Source organism: Seriola dumerili, unplaced genomic scaffold, assembly GCF_002260705.1.
Source record: "Seriola dumerili isolate Sdu_G_001 unplaced genomic scaffold, Sdu_1.0 BDQW01000149.1, whole genome shotgun sequence".
Lineage (NCBI taxonomy): Eukaryota > Metazoa > Chordata > Actinopteri > Carangiformes > Carangidae > Seriola > Seriola dumerili.
This window is the reverse complement of record NW_019174404.1, coordinates 8,613,592-8,634,243: the sequence shown is the minus strand read 5'-3', so window position 1 is coordinate 8,634,243 and position 20,652 is coordinate 8,613,592. Positions and strand designations below refer to the sequence as shown.

At 38.9% G+C, this 20,652-nt stretch overlaps 2 protein-coding genes across 3 annotated transcripts; one reads left to right on the top strand and one right to left on the bottom strand.

Moving 5' to 3' along the window:
* The first annotated feature begins 1,927 nt into the window (after positions 1-1,927).
* Positions 1,928-8,170, top strand: klhdc1 (kelch domain containing 1). Of its 2 annotated transcripts, none has more exons than XM_022750649.1 (14): positions 1,928-1,979; positions 3,344-3,457; positions 4,611-4,681; positions 4,953-5,070; positions 5,187-5,299; positions 5,606-5,693; positions 5,889-5,972; positions 6,120-6,200; positions 6,319-6,377; positions 6,604-6,713; positions 6,826-6,898; positions 7,051-7,135; positions 7,392-7,444; positions 7,770-8,170. In XM_022750649.1, exons 1-14 carry the CDS (start codon positions 1,977-1,979, stop codon positions 7,909-7,911), a joined length of 1,194 nt encoding a protein of 397 aa, XP_022606370.1. In that variant the 5' UTR covers positions 1,928-1,976; the 3' UTR covers positions 7,912-8,170. The 2 variants fall into 2 exon arrangements, with proteins under 2 accessions (XP_022606370.1, XP_022606371.1); XM_022750650.1 differs by lacking the exon at positions 1,928-1,979 and adding an exon at positions 2,886-3,006 and having other exon boundaries at positions 7,770-8,168.
* Positions 8,171-8,282: 112 nt separating this feature from the next.
* LOC111225648 lies at positions 8,283-10,894 on the bottom strand. The gene is made up of 3 exons (XM_022750651.1): positions 10,083-10,894; positions 9,825-9,892; positions 8,283-9,385 (listed from the first exon to the last, which is right to left on the bottom strand). The coding sequence occupies exons 1-3, from the start codon at positions 10,587-10,589 to the stop codon at positions 9,283-9,285; spliced, it is 678 nt and encodes a 225-aa protein (XP_022606372.1). The 5' UTR covers positions 10,590-10,894; the 3' UTR covers positions 8,283-9,282.
* Between the last annotated feature and the right edge of the window lie 9,758 nt (positions 10,895-20,652).

Sequence of the window (20,652 nt, the reverse complement as noted above, 5' to 3'; positions counted from 1 at the left end):
TATTTTGCATACCACATTAAAATCAAATCACAAGATAACAAAGTGAAGTAATGTAGTAAATGTAGTTGTTGTGAAATGTCCAGAAGTTAACAGCTCATGCTGGTCTTGTACAAACGTAGAAACTTTTCATACCTGTGACAGTTTCAGAAATCAGGTGAACAGGAAATGGGGCGTGCAGGGAAGAACCAGGTGCAGCGGGGTGCAGGGTACAGCTGCCAGCCTTCATGGACTGCGCACAAAAGGGCATTGGGCACACAGCGCGACAATTTGGATTTAAATACGGAAGACAAAACACAAGAACCATGCCTGGCTCTGAGAACAGTCCGCGGTCAAAATACTCTGAAACGCCCACTAGACTGTATGTTTGCACGAAGAAATCAACTGCCCTGTACCGGAGGTATGTCAGACAGCATCAGAGGTTTTGACTTGGTGGCTTTGACTTTACTTTCTCAGCAAAGTGGTTTGAGAAAATGTACATTTCTTGATGCTTCATGTGAACAGTGCGACATCGGCTGGCCAGAATGTAAAATAGGCAAACACAAACGTTTGTAGGCTATATCACAAACAAAATATTAGTATAAGGGAAACCATTCTTGTATTGTATATTCTAAGCATGTACCTACATTTATAGTAATTACTGTAAAATAAATCTATGAGAAGCAACCTTGGCCGAAACTGAGTACTTCACTTGCACATACATGCATACTATCATGCATATACATAAATACAGCGTATTTATGTATATGCATGTGTCCGGAAAGGCACCACACTTTACCGGAAGTTGCTACCACTAAGTGACACACCAACCACCAATAAATATAAAAGAAGATGCAAAGACACATGTGGAGGCCAAATGTATTATGGCGGTCAACAATGCACCTCAGACTGAAGCTATCTCTTTGCTGCAGACTGCAGGGATCAAATATAAATTAATTTTAAAATGTGCTTCTTTGGCTCTAATGCAGCCTCTTCTCCCTGTCTGTAGTCTGGTTCTGAAAGTTCCCACACAGTGTGCGACACTGAAGTTACAAGTAGAATTTTTAACCTAATTTCATATGGTGTTATTTTTGTGCCTCATTCCTGAGCGCACATTGGGACTTTCTGAGTAGACAAATAAATTTTGCAAACTCAATTTATATTTTGAAGAAAAAATGTTTTTAAGCAAATACCTTAAATTCAGCAAACAAATTTATTCTGTGCTCAATAATTGTATTTCTCAGTTTGCTATTATCCACATAGTCGCACAAAACTAATGTCCCTCACTCAGTTTTAGTCAGTTGTTCTCAAAGATCTCTGCTCTGTGCACTGCCAGATACCTGCAAGCTTGCTCACACTGTCTCCCTTGCGCGCTCAGTATGTCTTCTCTGGCCTCACTCAACCCTGCTGCACACTCACTCAACATTTCGCAGCATTATAATGTGCCACAAAACCTGCCAATCACAGACTTGGAGAAAGTAATCCAGATTGTCTGTTTCGTCACCAATTAGGTCGCTTGTACTGTATTCCAGATGCACTGTTTAAAAACCCAGTACAGCATGTACTACAAAGGCTTAGTCCTAAACACTGCTGCATATCATCCCCTCTCTCTCTTTCCCTGACTTTGCTGTCCCAATATGCGCTCAGGATTGAGGCACAAAAATAATAATAATAATAATAATAATGATAAATAACTTTGTCTTTCACAGTGTCTTTGCTACCTCACCTCTGATAATCATTTGTTCAGTTTTACAAAGTCTTATTTTTCTTACAAAACATGAGGTTTAAGTGGGTGGTTGATAAATCTTTTATGTTCTTAAGTCCTTAGAATGCTTCAAAAACATTTCACAGTCAAAAGACCAGCTGTTTAAAATGTCTTTGTTTGCCCTGCAATGGAAAGTCATTTTATTTAATACATTTACCATTATGTGTTTTCATAGGGATGCCAGAATCAACTCAGGCCAGAACTACACCTTACAGCCCATCACAACCAGCAAGAAATGGTAAGTCATGCGTATGACTCCACCCTACACATATATGGGCTCAAATTAGGGTCGAAATGATTTTGAACTTGTAAAGTCATTATTTATTGAAATGTTTGACTTTTAATCTGAAATTTATATTTATATATATATATATGTATATAATACAGTATATATCTTATCAACATCTTAACCTAAATTAGAAATTTAAAAAATGGCACGTTTTCTTTTTGGGAGGCTTTGTGAGGCATTGTAACAAATGTGAGGATGAAATCAACTTCCTCTCCTGCCTCCCAAAAAATTCACAGCAGTACAGAGGAGGATGTTTTTCTAGAGGCCTTCAAACAAGCATTACCATTAGTTAAACATCTTAAATGCTAACAAAAAGGCATTATCATATAGATTATTGTTTACAGGAGTAGTAGCACTGTCATTTTTATTGTGAAAAATGTTTTATGGTTTGTATGTTCTTGTTTTTAATACATATTTACATATTACCCTTTTCTTCTCTATATTTCTGGTTGAAATGTAGGAAGAAAGAAGTACTGAGTGTCTTGTTATTTCTGTTACAGTCATATAGGGATCCTAAAATGCTTTGTACAGATAGAATCAGGACACTTAGAGCTTTCAAAATATATAATTCTTGTCAAAGTTGGGTGAAGGCTGAGCCCTGTACAAACCAAAACACACCTCACAACACCAAGGCCAACATGTCTCACAGGTGGGCCTATTTTAAAAGCTTACATATGTATTTAATTTTTCATGGTTGTATAAAATATTTCCTGATTTCATTTACATAGTTAATATTTACAACATTTTATTGGACACCAAACACTTTGGGTGCCATATACATTAGTGGTCAATGAGGATTTTACTTTGAAAAAGGAAGAGAACCGGAAGTTTTATTTTATTTTACAACCACTTTGACACAGCGACATTAGCAGAGAAACGACGGGTAATTGCCGTGTTTACGTTACGCGGACAAGATGTTGTGGTTTTCAAAACATGACAAACAATTGTAAGATCGACTAAAAGTGTCCCGTACTCTGTGAGTATGTTTTAAAAGTGTTATTATGCAAATATTTGCGTAAAATGTTTCTGTATTCCGTACACGGTTGCTATTTGTTTTACCGACCACTATGTAACCTTATGTTACGTATAGGCTGTAGACAACAAGTTTTGTACAAATAGTACCGTAGAATTTACTGTATTTTATCTTAAACCTATAAGAACAATATGGTTGTCTGGTGTCAGGGCTCTGCCCGCAGTCATGTGTTACCCTTGCTTCAATAGTGTAACTGAAGATGAGAACGTAGGGGACATTTTTAGACAGATTCTTATTATTTCAGGCTCAAAGGCACGCTTTCCCTTTCTATTAATAACAGCCGGTCATGGATTCCGTATTTGAGAGGCACTGCTCGGAGCTGGTGGCCCGAGAGAGGAGCGGACACACGGCTGTGGTGGAGGAGAACCTGCTGTATGTGTGGGGAGGCTACATGGTGAGAAACAAATACTCAAACGGCCTGTTTAACGTGTTTAACTGTTCGCTTAAGGGATACATTTACTGAAGTAGTGTAACACAGTAATCCCTTGGTATTTATACGAGAGTAAATGTACATTTATTGCCACATATACTAACACTGAACTACATCTCAGATAGGAATATTAAGAATATAGTTATTGTTTACCTCTCAGAAACAGTTTTTCAAAACATATAATAATAAAATATGATAAACCTACCAAAAATTATGTGAAGTTGGTAACTACACTTACTACACATATAACATTAAAGTAAAACTGCAACTAGCAATTATTTTTAAATTTTTGATTAATCTGTCAATTATTTTATTTTTCTTGAAAAATTACTTTAATTATTAATTGATTATTAAGATGGATGTAGATTCATTTTCTTTTGATTAACTAATAAATCAACCCACTAGTGCAGCTCTGTATTAAATGCTGTTCACATGTTAGTGCATCAATAATAATTCAGTATTATTATAATATATTAAGGCTGATACACACACACACACACACACATATATACATATATGTATATATATGTGTGTGTGTATATATGTATGTGTGTGTGTGTGTGTGTGTATTGACATGACAAGACAACAACATTTTGAAATGAACTGTCCTGTGTAACAATTATTTCTTTTACTCTTACTTGTCCTGAAGTAGTTTTACTATGTGGTATTTCTACTTCTGCTTATGTACAGAATTTGAATACTTTTATTGTACTGGTCATACAGTACATATCATGTCTGTGAATGTTCTCATTCGTCCAGGTCATAGTTATCTCTCTCTCAAATTAAATCGAAGGCAACTGGACTTGTATTTGTATTTGGTCTCTCTAGTCCGCACTAGTCTGACGGTCAGACTAGTGCGGACTAGAGAGACCAATACATGATGAACTGATGAAGCCGCTTGGATAAGAGGCGAAACGTCTTCCACAGACAAATACAAGTCCAGTTGCCTTCGATTTAATTTGAGAGAGAGAGTACATATCATATATAGCTAAACCTGCCTTAAAAGTTTAGATCGGTAAAATGAGCACCAAAATCTTACATTGCAATGATAGACTTAGGACACATTGCTGATGCACACATTTATTTCATTGTAATAAACACATTTTATTCTCTACAGTCAATTGCTGATGATGAAGTTTTCCTACCTAATGATGAAATCTGGGCATATGACCTGCAACAAGGTGTATGGTAAGAACATTAAATGAATTCCAAATATGCCTGCCTTTTGTCAAAACGGAGAACAAACTAAGAATAGTAATGCATCTTTACTCGTGACATTCACTGTCTTTTCTCTTTCTGGTGATTGTCACAAACACATACAATGTAACATTCAGACTATGTTTGGACTGATAAGTACTTGCTTGGAGCGTTTTATTGTCACCTCTGTTGTTGTAAAAGGCGTCATGACGTGTATCTGAGTAGAATATCCACTTTTTTTTTTTTTTTTTTTTTTTTGAAGGGAAGTGTTTCACATGACAGGGGAAGTTCCTCCCTCCATGTCTGGGACCTGTGGCTGCTCCCTGAATGGACACATGTACATATTTGGAGGTTGTGATGACAATGGACAGACCAATCAGGTGAGGCTGATAACTGGCACTCCACACAGTCCATGACACTTTAATTATGATTGAAATAGGTTCAATGAATGAATATTGCAGTTCTTAAGAAGTGATCAGTATTTGCTTTCAAACAGATCTACTGTGTCAACCTGACAGATGGAAAATACACGTGGAAGAAGATCATACATGAGATGGGTTCTCCTCCCTCACCTCGAGACAAACTGTCCTGCTGGATTTATAAAGGAAGGTAAGCTCTGTCAATTTCAAGACTGCTCTTTCCTCTAATTCTGGGAAAGTGTCAGTGTAATGTAAAGTAAAGTGAACTATTACTCCATAATTACTGCCTGTTAATGCCACACAGATTTGACATCGAGTTTGACACTGTAACCTTTTGGGTAGTTTTCCCTACAATTCTCTATTGATTATGTATGTATGTATGTATGTATACATGTTTTGGTTTATTTTCAAATGAAATATTTTACATTATTCTTTGACTTATGTATAATTGAAAACGTGACAGTAATTGTGGGTATCTTTCTTTAATACAACCCAGGATAATCTACTTTGGAGGATATGGTCACAAACTACTGACTGATGTTGACAGCAGGAACAGAAGCTTCATTGTAGATGAAGCTACATGGGTAACATTTTTTTATTGGCCTCTTTTTTTATATGAGATTTTGTTCTAAAATATGTCAGGCCTGAAAGGGAGATATTTCAGCATCTGGTCTAAAAATACCAAGGAAACTCTACAGATGTGTATTGTGATTCTTTTTGTATTAAAAACAGTAGAAATCAATTTCTTTGCCCCTTAATAGTCATGTTGTTGTTTTCAGGTGGAGGATGTCTTCTGGGGATGGAACAACGAGGTTCATATATTTGACCCCATGGAAGCCAGTTGGAATGAACCACAAACCCATGTAAGTTAGTTAAAAATGTGTATATATAGATTTAGATTAGTGACCTTTATTTATGATACAGATGAGTGAGCAGTTTTGGAAAACTGTGGAGAAAGCTAAAATGTTACAATACCCTAAAGATTATTCAGTGACGGTGCTTGTGTGCAGGGTCGTGCTCCTGCCCCCAGGGCTGCCCACGCCAGCGCCACACTTGGCTGCAGAGGATACGTGTGTGGAGGCAGAGTTATGGTGAGAACTCTACATGCTATTGAGTTCTTCTCTCATATCTACACACAGTCAATAATATACACAAACATGAGTCAAAGTCTGCCATTTGTAAGTTGTCCTCCTGTTTCTTTGAACTCAGGAATCCAGGACGAGTGACATTCACTGTCTGGACCTTGAATCATGGACGTGGTCAGAAATGTGCGTATGTGATTGTTGTGACCAAAGAGAATCTTATGTCATGAGAATTTCCTCCTTTGTTTTGCGTCTTTCCTGTTTTTTAGGGATTTTCTTTTGTTTCACATAATAGTGCGGAGACGTCGAAAAACATACTTATTCTCGTTAGGGTTAAGGTTAATGCTACTACTAGGTGTTATGTTTTTGCCAAGTTTGTCTTTGACTGTATTGTGCAATATATCTTTTACAGAATCCCAGTGACCAACAATCCAGTGGGCAGATCGTGGCACACACTCACAGCAGTATCAGACAGCACCTTGTTCCTGTTTGGAGGTCTCAGTGTAGACTGCAAACCAATGAGTAAGAAAATGCACCTACTTTTTTTTTTACATTTATTTCCTCTGTTCCCTTAATTTTTTTATGCTCCTTAACTGTTTTCTTTTCATTAAAAAAACACATTTCCCTCTATAAGGTGATGGGTGGCTGCTTGATGTTGAAACAAAGAAATGGAGAGAAGTGGAACATCCCTATAAGAACAAGCCAAGGTAGCAAATTATCAGCACTTGGTCATTGTGCATTTATGAATGACCCTACAGTTCCTGGTGTATTTATTCACTTGACAGATGGTAAGATAGTTTTCTGTAAGAATATGAGCAGATTTTAAATTGTAAGTCTTCTCTTTTTTCTCTTACTCAAGGTTGTGGCACACAGCGTGTCCAGGGAAAGACTCTGATGTTGTTGTGTTTGGTGGAAGCTGTGACTACATCCTCCTTGTCGACACTGTAAGTATCACAGACAGAAGTTGAAAAGTAGTTGAAAAAATTTCTAATTCTACAGACCTTTGAAAATCATCACGACTAAACTAAATTGGTCTTTTCCAAGAAAAAAAAAATCTGAAGCCTGCCTGAATTCACATGAACACAGGCACAACTCCAAATGTTTGTAAAAGAAAGTACTGCATGCTGCTGAATATACAGTCTTAAGAAAAATGACACAACTCAAAATTGACCTTTGCAAACCTTGCATCTTTCTCTACAGGGTCACTGCAATGATGCTCTCGTTTTCCAGATGCAACCATATCCTCTATTCAGGTAAAAAAAAAAGTGTTATATGTTTATCTTTCACATCATAGAGAATTTTTTACGAAAAAGAACCACAGAAACAAAATGCATATTTTAATGCAGCAATAGACATTTATGCAACAGACATTCTGACTTGTCAAACACAAGTGAAATGAATAACATCTAGAGCCATTGTTAATATTAGTTTCACCTGTGATTCTCCTGCTATTGCAAGTAAAAATATCTGCTGATAAAAAGGTCTATTTCTTTGTAGATCAAGTTATATTTACTTTAATTGTGCAAGCTTTTTCCCAAAATAGAAATGAGAAATGACAGACTTTTTATTTTCTGACAGGATTTGTGAGGATTACATTGCCAAGAATGTGAGGAACAATGATATGCTCAGAAATCAGCTTACTCTCCTGCCTCCTAAACTGCTCACAGCAGTACAGAGGAGGATATCTTTCTACAGGCCTTCAAAGAAGAAACAGTGTTAATTAAAAGAATGTGCTAAATGCCAAGAACAATGCAATAACATACACTTGTTTTTATTTAAGTACTGTACTCCCCTCAGTGTGATCATCTTACTCACACTGTGGGGTAGCATTTTTATTTTTAGAAAATACTGTGCAGAATATTTTATGGTGTTATATTTTATTATTTTATTGTTTTCCAGATTTAAATTTTTATTTTGTACACTCTCTCTACACAACCCTCTAACAAACTGATCCCAAGATAATGATGATTAAATGACACTGAAAAGTTGTTGCCTGATGTGGATTATTGGACAACTATTTTTATATATTTTTATATTAAGCAATTAATTATAACACACAACCTCACACACACAGTTCTCCCAGAGTATTCACGAGATCAAAAATAAAGCATAGTCCATTTTTATTTGCAGTAAAAAACAAAATTACAATTTATTATAAAATCTGTTTGAAATGCAGCTTTCCTTTTAACAGTGACTGGTGGACTGTGTTGACACATTAAGTATTTACATGAATGCCCAGTATGTATTCATGCACGAAACTACTCTGTTCCACCACTAAGTGGCAGCAGGACTTTATGTTTAAATGTGGCTGAGTCATCAGCAGAAATGGAGCTGGGTCAAAGTGAGCCTGAGTGAAAGTCTCTCTCTGTTGCCACACATTCCTTCTTCATAAGGGTGGAGAGGTGCAGGAACTGTGGTCAGGAAGGAAACCTTAAGTATACAATCCCAGCTCATACCTTTGCAGGATTGCCACTTATGAAATACTAAAGCCCTATACTGTGCGCACAAAACTACTGGTGGAAAATGTTATCTTTGCATTTAGCGAATTACAAGGCCTTAAGAATGTGCTTTTACCACTCAAATTGTGCTAAACTACTGAGTTTCAGCGATCAGAGAAATGGCTGTGTTCTCCCCTTCACCTATGAACAGACAAGTTAAAGTTAAGTAAGTAATAGGTATCAAATAAGTAGATGCGTGCTCTGTGGGAGCCCAGCAAGACTGAGAGGGTGACAGTGACACCTTAGCACAGCAGATAACAAACCAAGGAGGCCTGTGTCAGTTAACAGTGTTGGTCTCTGTGAGGAGAACCTCCTGGCATCAGTTCAAACTGGTGTTATAACTCCTCTTGTTGTTAAGTAAGACTTGGCTAAATGCAAAGTCCTGGGGTCCAGATGTTTAAGTTCAACACAAACATTCTTACATTTTATCCAGGGAACCCTGTGTGCAGTAGCCTTCCTATGTAGCAGAGAATTTGTCAAAAAACAAACAAACAAACAAACCCTGGTTCCCTTTCTCTTTTTTAAAATGTTACTCTGCAAACTGCTGCATCCCATGAAGGTTGCTCCATTGCTGCAGGATTCTCAGCTGGGGGTCAACTAAACTCTCTCTCAATAGTGTCCATCAGCTCCTCTTCTGATCCATCGTACAGGATGACTGGCATTGTAAGAGAAGAGCCATGGCAGCTGCCAAAAGTCCTGGGGAGAGTTTAGATGCTGATTTAAAAACAGGAAATCTAAGTGACATATACGAGTATTTTGATGTGTTATTTTTTCTACCAAATGTAGCATTTTTTGACAAAATCAACCCACAACATTTAATCAGTAAACTGATTAATCTCCTCTTGGTATGTTGCGTAAAAGGTCCATAATAGCGAAACGGCCAGTGGTAAGAAACATGCTGTTGTGCTTAAGGCATGCTTTGTAAATATATTCTCACACTCAACACCAACAAAGCAGCAACAACAGGCGCTTGTTTGTTTCTGTCCTGCTTGCAGACGTCTGACTAATCTGATCTGCACTGAGAACAATGGGCTGGTATTTCGATACCTTTAAGGTGAATTTGATCTGGTTCAGCTCGGCTTTTACTACTCCACTGAGCTCAGAAATCTATTATTTATTACAGTTGTCTACTTACGATTGTTTTTCTGATGTGGGAACAGCTTCCAGCGAAGCACCTCTTTTCAAAAAGCCCTGTGAGGAGGACTGACAGAAACCAGAGAGGAGAGAAAGCACATGATGTGTTTTCATTTCAGCTCTGAACAATTCTCCAGGATCATTGTTATTTTAAAATCATCCAGCTGTTGATGATTTATAATAAACTGGGTTAAAACAGAAAGATGCTTTATCCAATAATAGCTAATGATAATACAAATGGTAAAATAAAACTCCTTACATTGTGCGGACTGGGGCGCACAGGTGTGTGGTTTTTTAAGTGTGTGAAAGCATCATTGCTCCTCTTGTTTACGTCTCTTGATCCACCGTGTGAGCCACGTGGCTCCTCGGCTCTTCCAGACGCTCTGGACCGAGGAGCTGAGCTGACGTCGTCCTCGGTGTCTTCCCGGCTGAAGTGACACAGTCCGTAAGTTTTGGCTTTCATAAAAGATTTCTTGGTAATGTTCTTCTTCACAGAAAGTCTCTCTAGCTCCTCATAATCTTTAAGAACCGTGTCCAGCTCTCCATCAACATCATCGTCCTCCCCAGAGAAGTCAGAGTCGTGGCCTTCGCTGTGGCAGTCCGGTCGCGCACGATTACGCGCGTTGCGCAAAGTTGCATGGATTTTGAGAGGCTTGAATGGATGGCTGTCCTGTTTGGGTGAAGTGACACCGGCAGTTGTTTTGGTCACGTTCACCTCGCTGACACACGCAGGTGCAACTTTCTTCTTACTCGGACCGCTGCCCATGTCCGTGTGTCTGGCTGCTTTAAAAATCTAAATGCAAAGTCCCATTTCCAAAGTCTCCTCCACAGCAACAGATTCCAGAACCACAGATTCTCCCAGAGTTGAATGTTAACCAACAAAGACTTGATGCTTGGCGGTGGGCAGTAAGGTCAGTTTCCAATTAGGTTTAAGGCTGTAAAACAGTTCTTGGGCTAAAAATAAGCGCTGGTGGCCAATTCCCTTAAAATCATCCGCTCCCCATCTGCAGAAATTATCGCATATTCTATGTTCACAGACCGGACTTGAGTCAGAACCGCCGCCTGTAAACTTTCGAGTAACTCCACATCAGATGAGAAGCAGTGTATCCGTTACATAACACCAGTTTAACTCAGGGACCCCAGGGAGAAAACTCCGCCTTCTTATAGTGGGAAACACACACCCTTTATGTTTCCTTTATTTCTACTGAATAGGAGTAACTTACACTTTTATTTTAGCAGCTGCACTTCTGCCTTTAGTTAAACATTTGCCACAGAATTGAATAATTTCTGGTTAAGGAAAACTGAAAGAGACAACTTTTAGAACACATTTAATTATTTAGTCAGTCCTGGGTGCTTGACATAGAGATTACATAAGGGTTTAGACAGTATGAAGATGAAGAGGCTAATAGGGACAATTCGTCTGATTTATCTGTATCACATCAGCAACAATGACCAGCCTATTGCCCGTCTGTGTTCAGCTAATAGATTTTATTGAGCCAAGTGAGATCAAGAGTGAGTGAGTTCCTGTCCGCCCGCCGGGTCCGGGAGGCCCCCGGCTCACCAGCCCCTCCAGTGACTGATTAAGACTGAAGCACTCAGCCACAAGAGAGAAGGGGGCATTCCTTTCCAACAGCTTGGGCTTCCCAGAGATTCCTCAATAAGCTTTTGTTTGGTCCACTTGCACATACAAAAGACACAGTGGGGGCATCTCCCTGCCCAGAGCTGTCCAACAAGAACCCAGAGTCCACCCGAGTAAAGAAGCTGTTTGCCATCTTTCATTAAATGCCTCTTTCGCTCTCTTTCCTTGCTAGTGTGTGCACACACACGTGTGTGTGTGTGTGGGTGGGTGTGTGTGTGTGTGTGTGTTAGTGTGTGTGTCTGTGCGTGTCTGTGTGTGCTCCAGACAGCTGTGCAACCTGTTCTCTCTGGAGGATGACCAAGTCAAAGACACCTGCTGTTCGAGCAACTGGCATTTTTTCTAACTGTGAGTGTGAGAGGGGGGAAAAAAATCAGCCTGCAAGTTCCAGATGTCTCATTGAGGAAATTCCTGCTTTACTGCCTAATTTTTTACAGAACATGTGTAAGATGTCGAAGGTGTTCTTCAAGGGTGGAAAGACTGTGCTTCTTGACTTACATTTTACATAAGCAGAATGCTAAAGCTGAAAAATATTCATTTGCAAGCACAAAAGTTAAAGTTTTGCAGATTACTCTTAGTTGCAGTTACAGCTTCTACATGAAAAGCTCAATGAGGTATCCTGATCATAAGCATGTCAGTACGATTACCTCCTAATAACTAATCTCTCTTCAGTTCAGTGATGCTCTCCAAAGATGTGATCATCTTTTCTTTATATAAAAAAAGAACCTTCTCAGAGAATGCCTTATAGGGAGAGGAGCTTCAGAGAAAAACTGGAACATCCTCCTGACTGTGCAACCACTACATAATTGTATACTGTTGTTCTTGTCTTTCCAAAATTCCAAGTACAAAAAAGTACAAGTACAAGAACAAGCTTGCTTGTCACCCTTGCCTTTCATGAAGTCTTGTTTGTGTTGTTTTCAGGCCCCCATTTCTGTTATTCTCTGCCTGCACCAGTGTATCATTAAAAAGATCTGGCAGCCACATCTGGTGAAGAACTCAACAGCTTCCAGACGAGGGGGAGGATCTGCCGCAAGACGGAGGCCACAGCCCAGCTCACAACATAACTGTGGTTACTCTGACTTCTCCCTGCATCAACAATATTCCTTCACCATGGACTGAGACTTGAAAGACGTGAGGAAAGTTATATCTTTGTGAAACTGTGGTTCTTGATTCTGCATGGTTTTGTACACCGCATCATATCCTACAAAAGTGCGTGTCAAATCGTTTTTTGTGCAATGATAAGTCAGTGCTGTGAGTTGCTTTTGCACTGTTATGGATACTTTTGTTTCCTCCTAACAGCAGGAGAGCATGTGTGAGAAATTGCAATTGTCATGACTCAACTGCTCCATTTGCAGGGAACAAATAAAACTATTGTCATCTTTGAGCCAAAAAAACATTTCTCCCATATGTTTCAAGAGAGTGTTTAACAAGCCAGCTGCCCACTGATAGGCATTCCAGTTAAACTGTCTGGGCCCCTTTACCCCACCAGGTACACAAACATGAACACGACAGGGTCAAGAAGAAACACACGCACACACACACGCACGAGCACGCGCGTACACACACACACACACGCACACACACACACACACACACCACTATTTCAACAGGGTTTTATTTTATCATTTCTAAACTGATAAACAAGTTTATCAATTACCTACGATTAAATGTATGTATTATTGCGCCACAGAAAGGCATATATTTTCAGGTGGGGGTGGCTATAGGGAGGACACATTCATGTTTAACTAAACCTTAGATATTGCGTTCCTTTTAATAAACTTTATACAAGGTACAAAAACTTGATTATGTTTACATACTGTACTGTAAATTAAGTAAAACACCAAAATCTCCTTCTTTGTAGTCAGACAGTAGATTCATCAAGACACTGCACAGACGTAATCGACTGACGGGATGAGCAGAGCTGAGACAGAGGGATATTGTAACTCTGACACAGTGACATAAGGTTGTCAGGGCAACATTCAGTGCAGCCAAGAGGAGTTCAACTGCAGTAAAAGAACCAGGGTCAGCCCTATTTATCTTTGAGCTATCCCTCTTAATCTGCTAGATTACTAAATGTAAATTAAGGCTTTTGCCGTTGTGTTGACGTTGAATGTACGTCACAGAGATGATCTTTTGACCTCTGGAAGAAGTTTGTGGGAAACTTTTTCAGTCCTCACCACAAACCTTTTATTCCCAGTCAACTCATCAATAGTGACATGTCGTATATATATCTCATTGACAGTTTGCTGTAACAGATGAGTTTCTGACCTGCCACAGGATTTGGTTCATGGTGCCCACACAGCTCATGGTGAAAGGTGTGTTAAGGCTAACCAGCAGATGGCGCCAGTGTTCAAGAGAAGTACATTACAGTCTCTTCCCTATTGATTTTTGCAAATAAAGAGACTAAAGGGTCCTTCTACAGGACAATAGGAACACTCACTGCATTTTCAACCATAGCTTTGCTTTGCATGATAAATAGCCTATGTGAGAACAGTTCTGTTGAGATCACAGGGGAACTTGTAATTTGCTTGTGTTGTGTTATTGTAGGGGTTGTTTATGCCAAAATATTCTGTATGGATGTTTGAATTTTGAATAGAAACGTAATAACATTGCACAATATGTCAAACAAGTTGACTTGACTTGGTAAAAGGAATGAAGTAGCTAATTAAAAACAACAATGACCAAAAGGAACCACATTGTAACTATAAGAGGTCACTGGGAATCAAGACAAGGAAATAAATATGGAAATAGAGACAAAAAAAACCCCATTTAATTCATTAAGTGGGACACTGGAACTTTTGCTGGAGGGCAGCTTTTTAATTTTTTTTGTTGCTATTATATCATTTCATTTGGAGTTGTATTTCTGGCCACTAGTTGAATGCTACTCCAACGATCACGCTCTTTTAGCTCTGTTTTTGGTCTCTACCAACTCCTGAATTAAATATCTGGTCCTCAAGCTGATAAATGCTGTATTACGTTCACCAGCTGGTTGCTAACGGTGTATGTCTGCTGTTTGGTGTGAGGAGGTATAGTGTACAGCGGGTTATTAGAGCTTTTTCACTGAAAACAGCTGCCTGCTGCAGCTGAAAACAACAATATGAGAGCAGTGAGAGTGAACCAATCAGCCATTAACAGCAAAGTTATGAACTTAACAGCTAAGCGATAAGCTGAAACTTGTTATGAAACTAAACCAAGGGGAGCTGTAGGTTCATCACTACGAGCGACGCCTTTCACATTGTTGCATTGTTTTCTCATTGTCATTTGTTATTATGTAAAATTTCAAATTCAACTTCAAAATACCATCTTCATCTTAAAGCGACTATAAATGTATTTAGCACAAATACTACCCTGTGTTTGAAGATGAAGTCACAGTGTGTACATTGTAAATAAATAATCTCAGCTTTTTGGTCAGATTTCCCCTCACTTCCCCGCACATTCCCATACTTCTGTATTTGTAGTAAAACACTGTGTACTGGAAGGTCTACTCAGCCCAGTCTGTGGTCACTACTGCAGTGACCCATTTTTCTGTCAAAAGGCCATGTAATCAACAGAAAACAATTACTGCCTCTCTCAGGCACTCAGAGCGCTCAATACCAGCATCTGCTCACTTCCTAATTACCTACTAGGTAAGAGGCTTCATTTGGAGAGAAACTCACAGCAATCAATCCTTGCATTATGCTTGGCTTGTTTGTCAGCATCCTAATGTGTCAGATTGGAAGTGTCAGGTCTGTTCAATTCAATTCTCTTTGATTAACTTTTCCTTTACCTATATGCCTTTTATTTATATATAATTTTTGATTTTTTTGAATTTGTTGCAACTTTTCCACTAATTTAACCCAATGTAAACTTGTGACCTGAAAGTGTATCAGGGTTCACTCCTTAGGCTCATTTTACTAGTTTTCTCCCAGGCTAAGTGCTAACCTGGTTCTGGCTCCACAGCACACTGTTTTGAATGCCTCTCCTTTGTTTAGAGCCTTTTTTTCTATAGCTATTCCAGATACCTCCTATGGCAGACAGTGTGTCATGTTGATTAGAGCAAGTTACTGTGAAGCATAGCCTCAGTCAAGTCCTGGCACCGTAGATGATGTGGAAGAAATACACCAAGGTAAAGCCGTAGTACACCCTGTTTCTAAGAAATCCCTCCTGTTCTCATTGGCTGCATTGTGTGTCTTTGTGCACTTGTAATAGTGTGTTGGAAACAGTTTTCAAAATCAAGCCTTTAACAGTGGACATGAAGAGTCAAAGTCTGATTTGTTCACAATATTTGCTTGTTTTTAGCCATGCTAATGGCGTGATGTGAAGGATGGCTATATTAGTCTGTTGGTTTACTGCTTTGGTCCAGACTGAAATATCTCAACACCCACTTGGTTAGATTGCCATGAAAGTTTGAACAGACATTCATGTTCCCCAGAGGATGAATCCTACTGATCCCTTTACTTTTCCTGTAGCACCACCAGCCGTTTGACAGTTGTAGTTTTGATTTAAATATCTCAACAACTACTGGGTGGATTGCCATGAAATGTGGTACATACATTTATGTTCTCCTCTGGGGGAATTGTCATAATTTGGTGATCCCTTCACATTTCCTATAGCACCTTTCTATACTTAGGTATATAACAAAAAAAAACAAATGCTAACACACTAAACTAATGTGGTTAACATTATACTTGCTAAATATCAACATTTCAGCATTGTCACAGTGAGAGTGCTACCAGCCTAGGATTAGCATTCAGCTCAAACTACCACTGTGCCTAAGTGCAGGATCACAGAGATGCTAGCATACTGTAGTCTCCTAGTTTAGTTTCTTTAGCAGTATTTTACTGGACTGATGTTTGAATCCATTGGTGCTCAAAACATGTCAACTTTCACTAAACTCCTTCAATCACAATAAAATTATAAAAGTGGAATAATTTAACTGTATCCAAAGCAACCTTTTAATAACTTTAAACAATCCTGATTGTCTAGACTATAAATTAAACTGTTTAAATTAATGATAATATAGACCAAGGAATTACATGATATGGAAAAGTAAGAAGATATACTGCTATGTTTCTGTTCTCACAATGACAAAAACAGCTGCTGAACAGCACCTCAAAAAGTTTTTGTCAGTGATTTTCTATCTTTTCTCTTTTACTCCCTGTCAGAACAACACACAGAATATGAAACTTGATCTGATTCCTCTCCCTAGGTATTTCTGTTCCAAAACATTTCGAAGGAAGAGAAAAAGAACAGAAGGTCCAGAAGACGAAGCAGCACCAGTTTGATGCTGTCCATGGTGCTGACAGGCCACAGATGGCACTGAATGGACAGCTGCACTAGAAACCTTACTTTTTAATTGATAAAGTCCCGAGAGTAATCAGCTGTGGCACAGATTTCGTACCTTAGGAGAAACCCACAAACCCCCCTTAAATCTGAGAGTTCTTTAAAATTTATGTGTATTACAATAAGGTTATATATTTGACAAATTTGGGAACCTTCCGCAGCAGCTTTTCAAGTGTTGGATGCAGCAAAAGCTTTTTTAACTGATCTGTTACAAGAAAACATTCACAGGTGGCTGAACAATAAAGGAACATCCATGTTTGGTTTTGTTGCAGAGTTGTCAGAAGACAGAGCATATGGTGGGTTGCAGAAAGATCACTTTTCACTTCAGTGTATTTTTCCCTACTCAAACAAGCATAGATGCACTGTATGACATACAATAACACAGCTCAGTGTTTACAGTGTATGTGAATGCTTACGCTTGGCCTCAAGCAAGTCTGCCAGATATGGGAAAAAGTATAGTGTGCTGTTGAAAAAAAGTGCCATGCATGTGCGCCCCCCTCTTGTTATGTAATGGGGCTGTTGATGGCTGGCATCATTATCAGTCCTGTCTACGCCAGTCTAAAAATATGGTTCAGGACTCCAACAGTATGTGGCATTTATGTAACTGTAGAGAACAGGAGAGGGGTTTGGATCACAAGCTGTTTCTATGACAGTCCAGAGCCAATGTGACAGTGAGGGCGGGCGAGGAGAAAAGATCCATGCTAGAGTAAAAAGAGAGCGGGAGGGAATTGTATGTGTGCGGGGGAGTGTAGAGAGAGAGACATGGAGAGAGTAGTGGCAGAGGTGTGGAGGAGGTGGAGGTGTCTCAGCTCCATTATTGTGCACATTTTAAATGCCCCTGCAAGGGCCACCTACAAAGAAACTTTCATACATCTGCAGCACATTTCTTAAAAAACTGTGATTCATCTTCTGCTAATGCAACCGTATGTTACATAAATAGCCTTCTGCAGTTTATTTTGTAACACTTAATGGTATCGTCCCAATAAAGAATACTGCAAACTAACAGCACTCTCAACTGAACAGAAAGAAGCAATACATTCAATTTCATCTTGTAGGTAAAGTTCAACAAATTAAAGGAACAGTCCTGAATATCAGTGAGGCTGAAGAGTCAGTGGAGAATGAAAAAATAGCATCCAGTTAAATTTATATTTTGGTTTTAAAGGCCCTGAAAACATACTTTTCCTCAATCAGATTCTTACTTAAAGTGACCTATTCCTAAATAGACACATATTTTTCTGCTGATATTGAAAAGTTTTTTTTTTTTCAGATGAGAGATTTTCTGTATTTGTATTTTGTCCTCTTCAGTGGTTTGATGTGGTGAAAAAAAGGTGTCACATACTTCAATGCACCAATCATAATTTAGCAACATCTAAAATCTGACAGCTGTGGGCTTGTTTGTTCATGTTGCAAGTCCACTGTCAATCACATCTGACCAGTGGCGATTGCTCTAAGACTGCAAGGGAAGCTCAGCTTCCCCTAAAATGTCAACAAAATAAGTGGTCAAATATGTACTGTTGTGTGTACATTTCATTGACTAAATATGCGCTAGAACACGTTTATCTTTTGTTCAGAATCAGCTACTTATCACAGGTAACCGACACGACTTCCTTCTCATTCATCCTCGCAGCGCCACAGTGCTTTACACAGTGTAGACGCCGAGCGTCTACTGACTTCAATGGGGAAGCACAGAGTGGGTTGTTCCACTGCAGCGAAACTAGATGGTCATTGGATAAATGCTGGGCTTTGTCCCGCCTATTGGACGCTCAGCGTCTCTGGGGGTCTATGGGGCAGTGGGCTGGCCCGGACGCTCGGCTTCTGCATGATGATTGGATGATCTGTCTGAGGCTCAGTCCCTTTTTGATTGACAGCGAAATGAGCGAATCAGCGATCTTGAAGTATAAGCATCCACCAGAGCATTTTTCAAGTTTTTTATTCCGTTGTTCGGAGTTGATCTGGAGACGTTACTGATCCTCAGCGACTAGCGACTCAAACGACTAGCGTTGTGTTTGGCGACTCTCTTCTGTCACTCTGCGAATTTACATATAAATAAACACATTTTATGATGTAGGCCGAAAATGAGCTTCCCCTCCTCATAAGACCAGCAGCCGCCACTGCATCTGACCTAACCACACCCACACAGCTATGAAGCAGATTCGCTGAGTTTTGAAAGCAAAACTCTTAACTGACCGTTTGCTAAAACCAATGATTGCCATAGCATAGCATAGTATAACTTTGCATGGAATATTCAAGCTTCTGATTTCTCCACATGCTGAATGGTATGCATGGGGCTCCAGTGAAAACAACACACTTTGTACTTTGAGACTTTGAGAGTTGTGGCTTTTAGCCTCTTCAAAAGCTAAAACGCAAGAGCAGAATCACAAGGAATGTTGTGTTTATCTACACTAATGTAAGCAATTGTTAAAATGCATATCATTTACTAACTCCATTATTTTGTGGGATTACTGGTTATGTTGGGAAAAAATATATTACAGATGTAGCATGAGCATATCAGGTAGCAGCATCTGGATGTACTGAGGTAATTCCTTGTTTATTTATTAGAGTGACGTTCTCCTCTCTTCCCTCTGCTGCATCTTGAGCTTACAGATCAGACTCCGGGGAGAGAATCTACTCAAGTGTGATTAGAGCAGCATTATTGGCTAAACGTTTCCCTCGATTAACATGCTGTTAAAGTCAATGGTACGACCTTATTGTCATTTGCAGCATCTATAAGCCCTGATGATTTTTTCCAACATCCACGTGACAAGCTGGCTTACACGCTGCAATGTACAGTCAATGGGGATACATTACAGACATTTAGCATGTCATTTGGTTTGTGTACAGGGTATAAAAGGACTAAGCTGTTGAAGATAATGAGCTCTTGATTTACCTCCTAATTGACCTCTTTGTTAGCTCATACTGCATAGAGGACTTCAATGCTGTTCATGGTAATGGACATAGTTACATACAGTATTTCAACAGCTTTTTCTTGTTTTGAACTCAAAATGTCTTGATCTTAAGTATGTGACTGATTTCCTACTCATCTATTAATGACTGATTTATTTATTGATATATTTATTTGTAAGGAAGCTTATGTAGTATTGTCATTAAAATTAGAGTTAATTTTCATCTGCATTATTCAGATCCATTGCTTAAGTAAAAGTAGCAATATAAAAATATTTCATTAAGAAAAAATACAAAGTATTATCAACAAAATGTACTTACAGTATTAAAAGTACCCATTAGGCAAGCACCTGTCAGTGTTATATTTTATAAAAATGAACACTATAATTGTAGAATATAAATTTGCGAATGCGAAGTGCGAGTACTTCAAAATTGTAAGTGCAGTAAAGTAACTGATTAAATGTACCACTTAGTGGTTAAGCTTAAAGCATATAGACCTTGTAATGTACAGATTGGAGATTTGGATTGGTGTGTAAAATTGGAAAACATTCAATTATAATTATATTATATAATCATAATATCATAACACAAAATACTGGCATACTGTGTTGTCTGAGACACCTTCCGTTAACAACTCCGCTGTGGCCTGATGTAGTGATGCCACACTGAACACCAAACCCTGACGGCTGTAGCGATCGGCTGAAGCAGAAGGCTGCGCTCTGTGTGGAATAGAGTTACCCATTCTTGACAAATTACACCTGGTAAGCAAGTCTGAAACACGTTACCTCAGTGTTTGTAAGATTTATGAGCACAACTGCATCCACATCTAATTCACTTGGATCTGGCAGACACGGCAGAAAGTCCATGATGGGAAAAAAAAAGAGATTTTCTCAACAGTTTTTTGTGAAGACGTATGCACTTCCCCCGTCATTCAAAACAGGGTTGTAAAAGTTAACAACCTCTGCATATA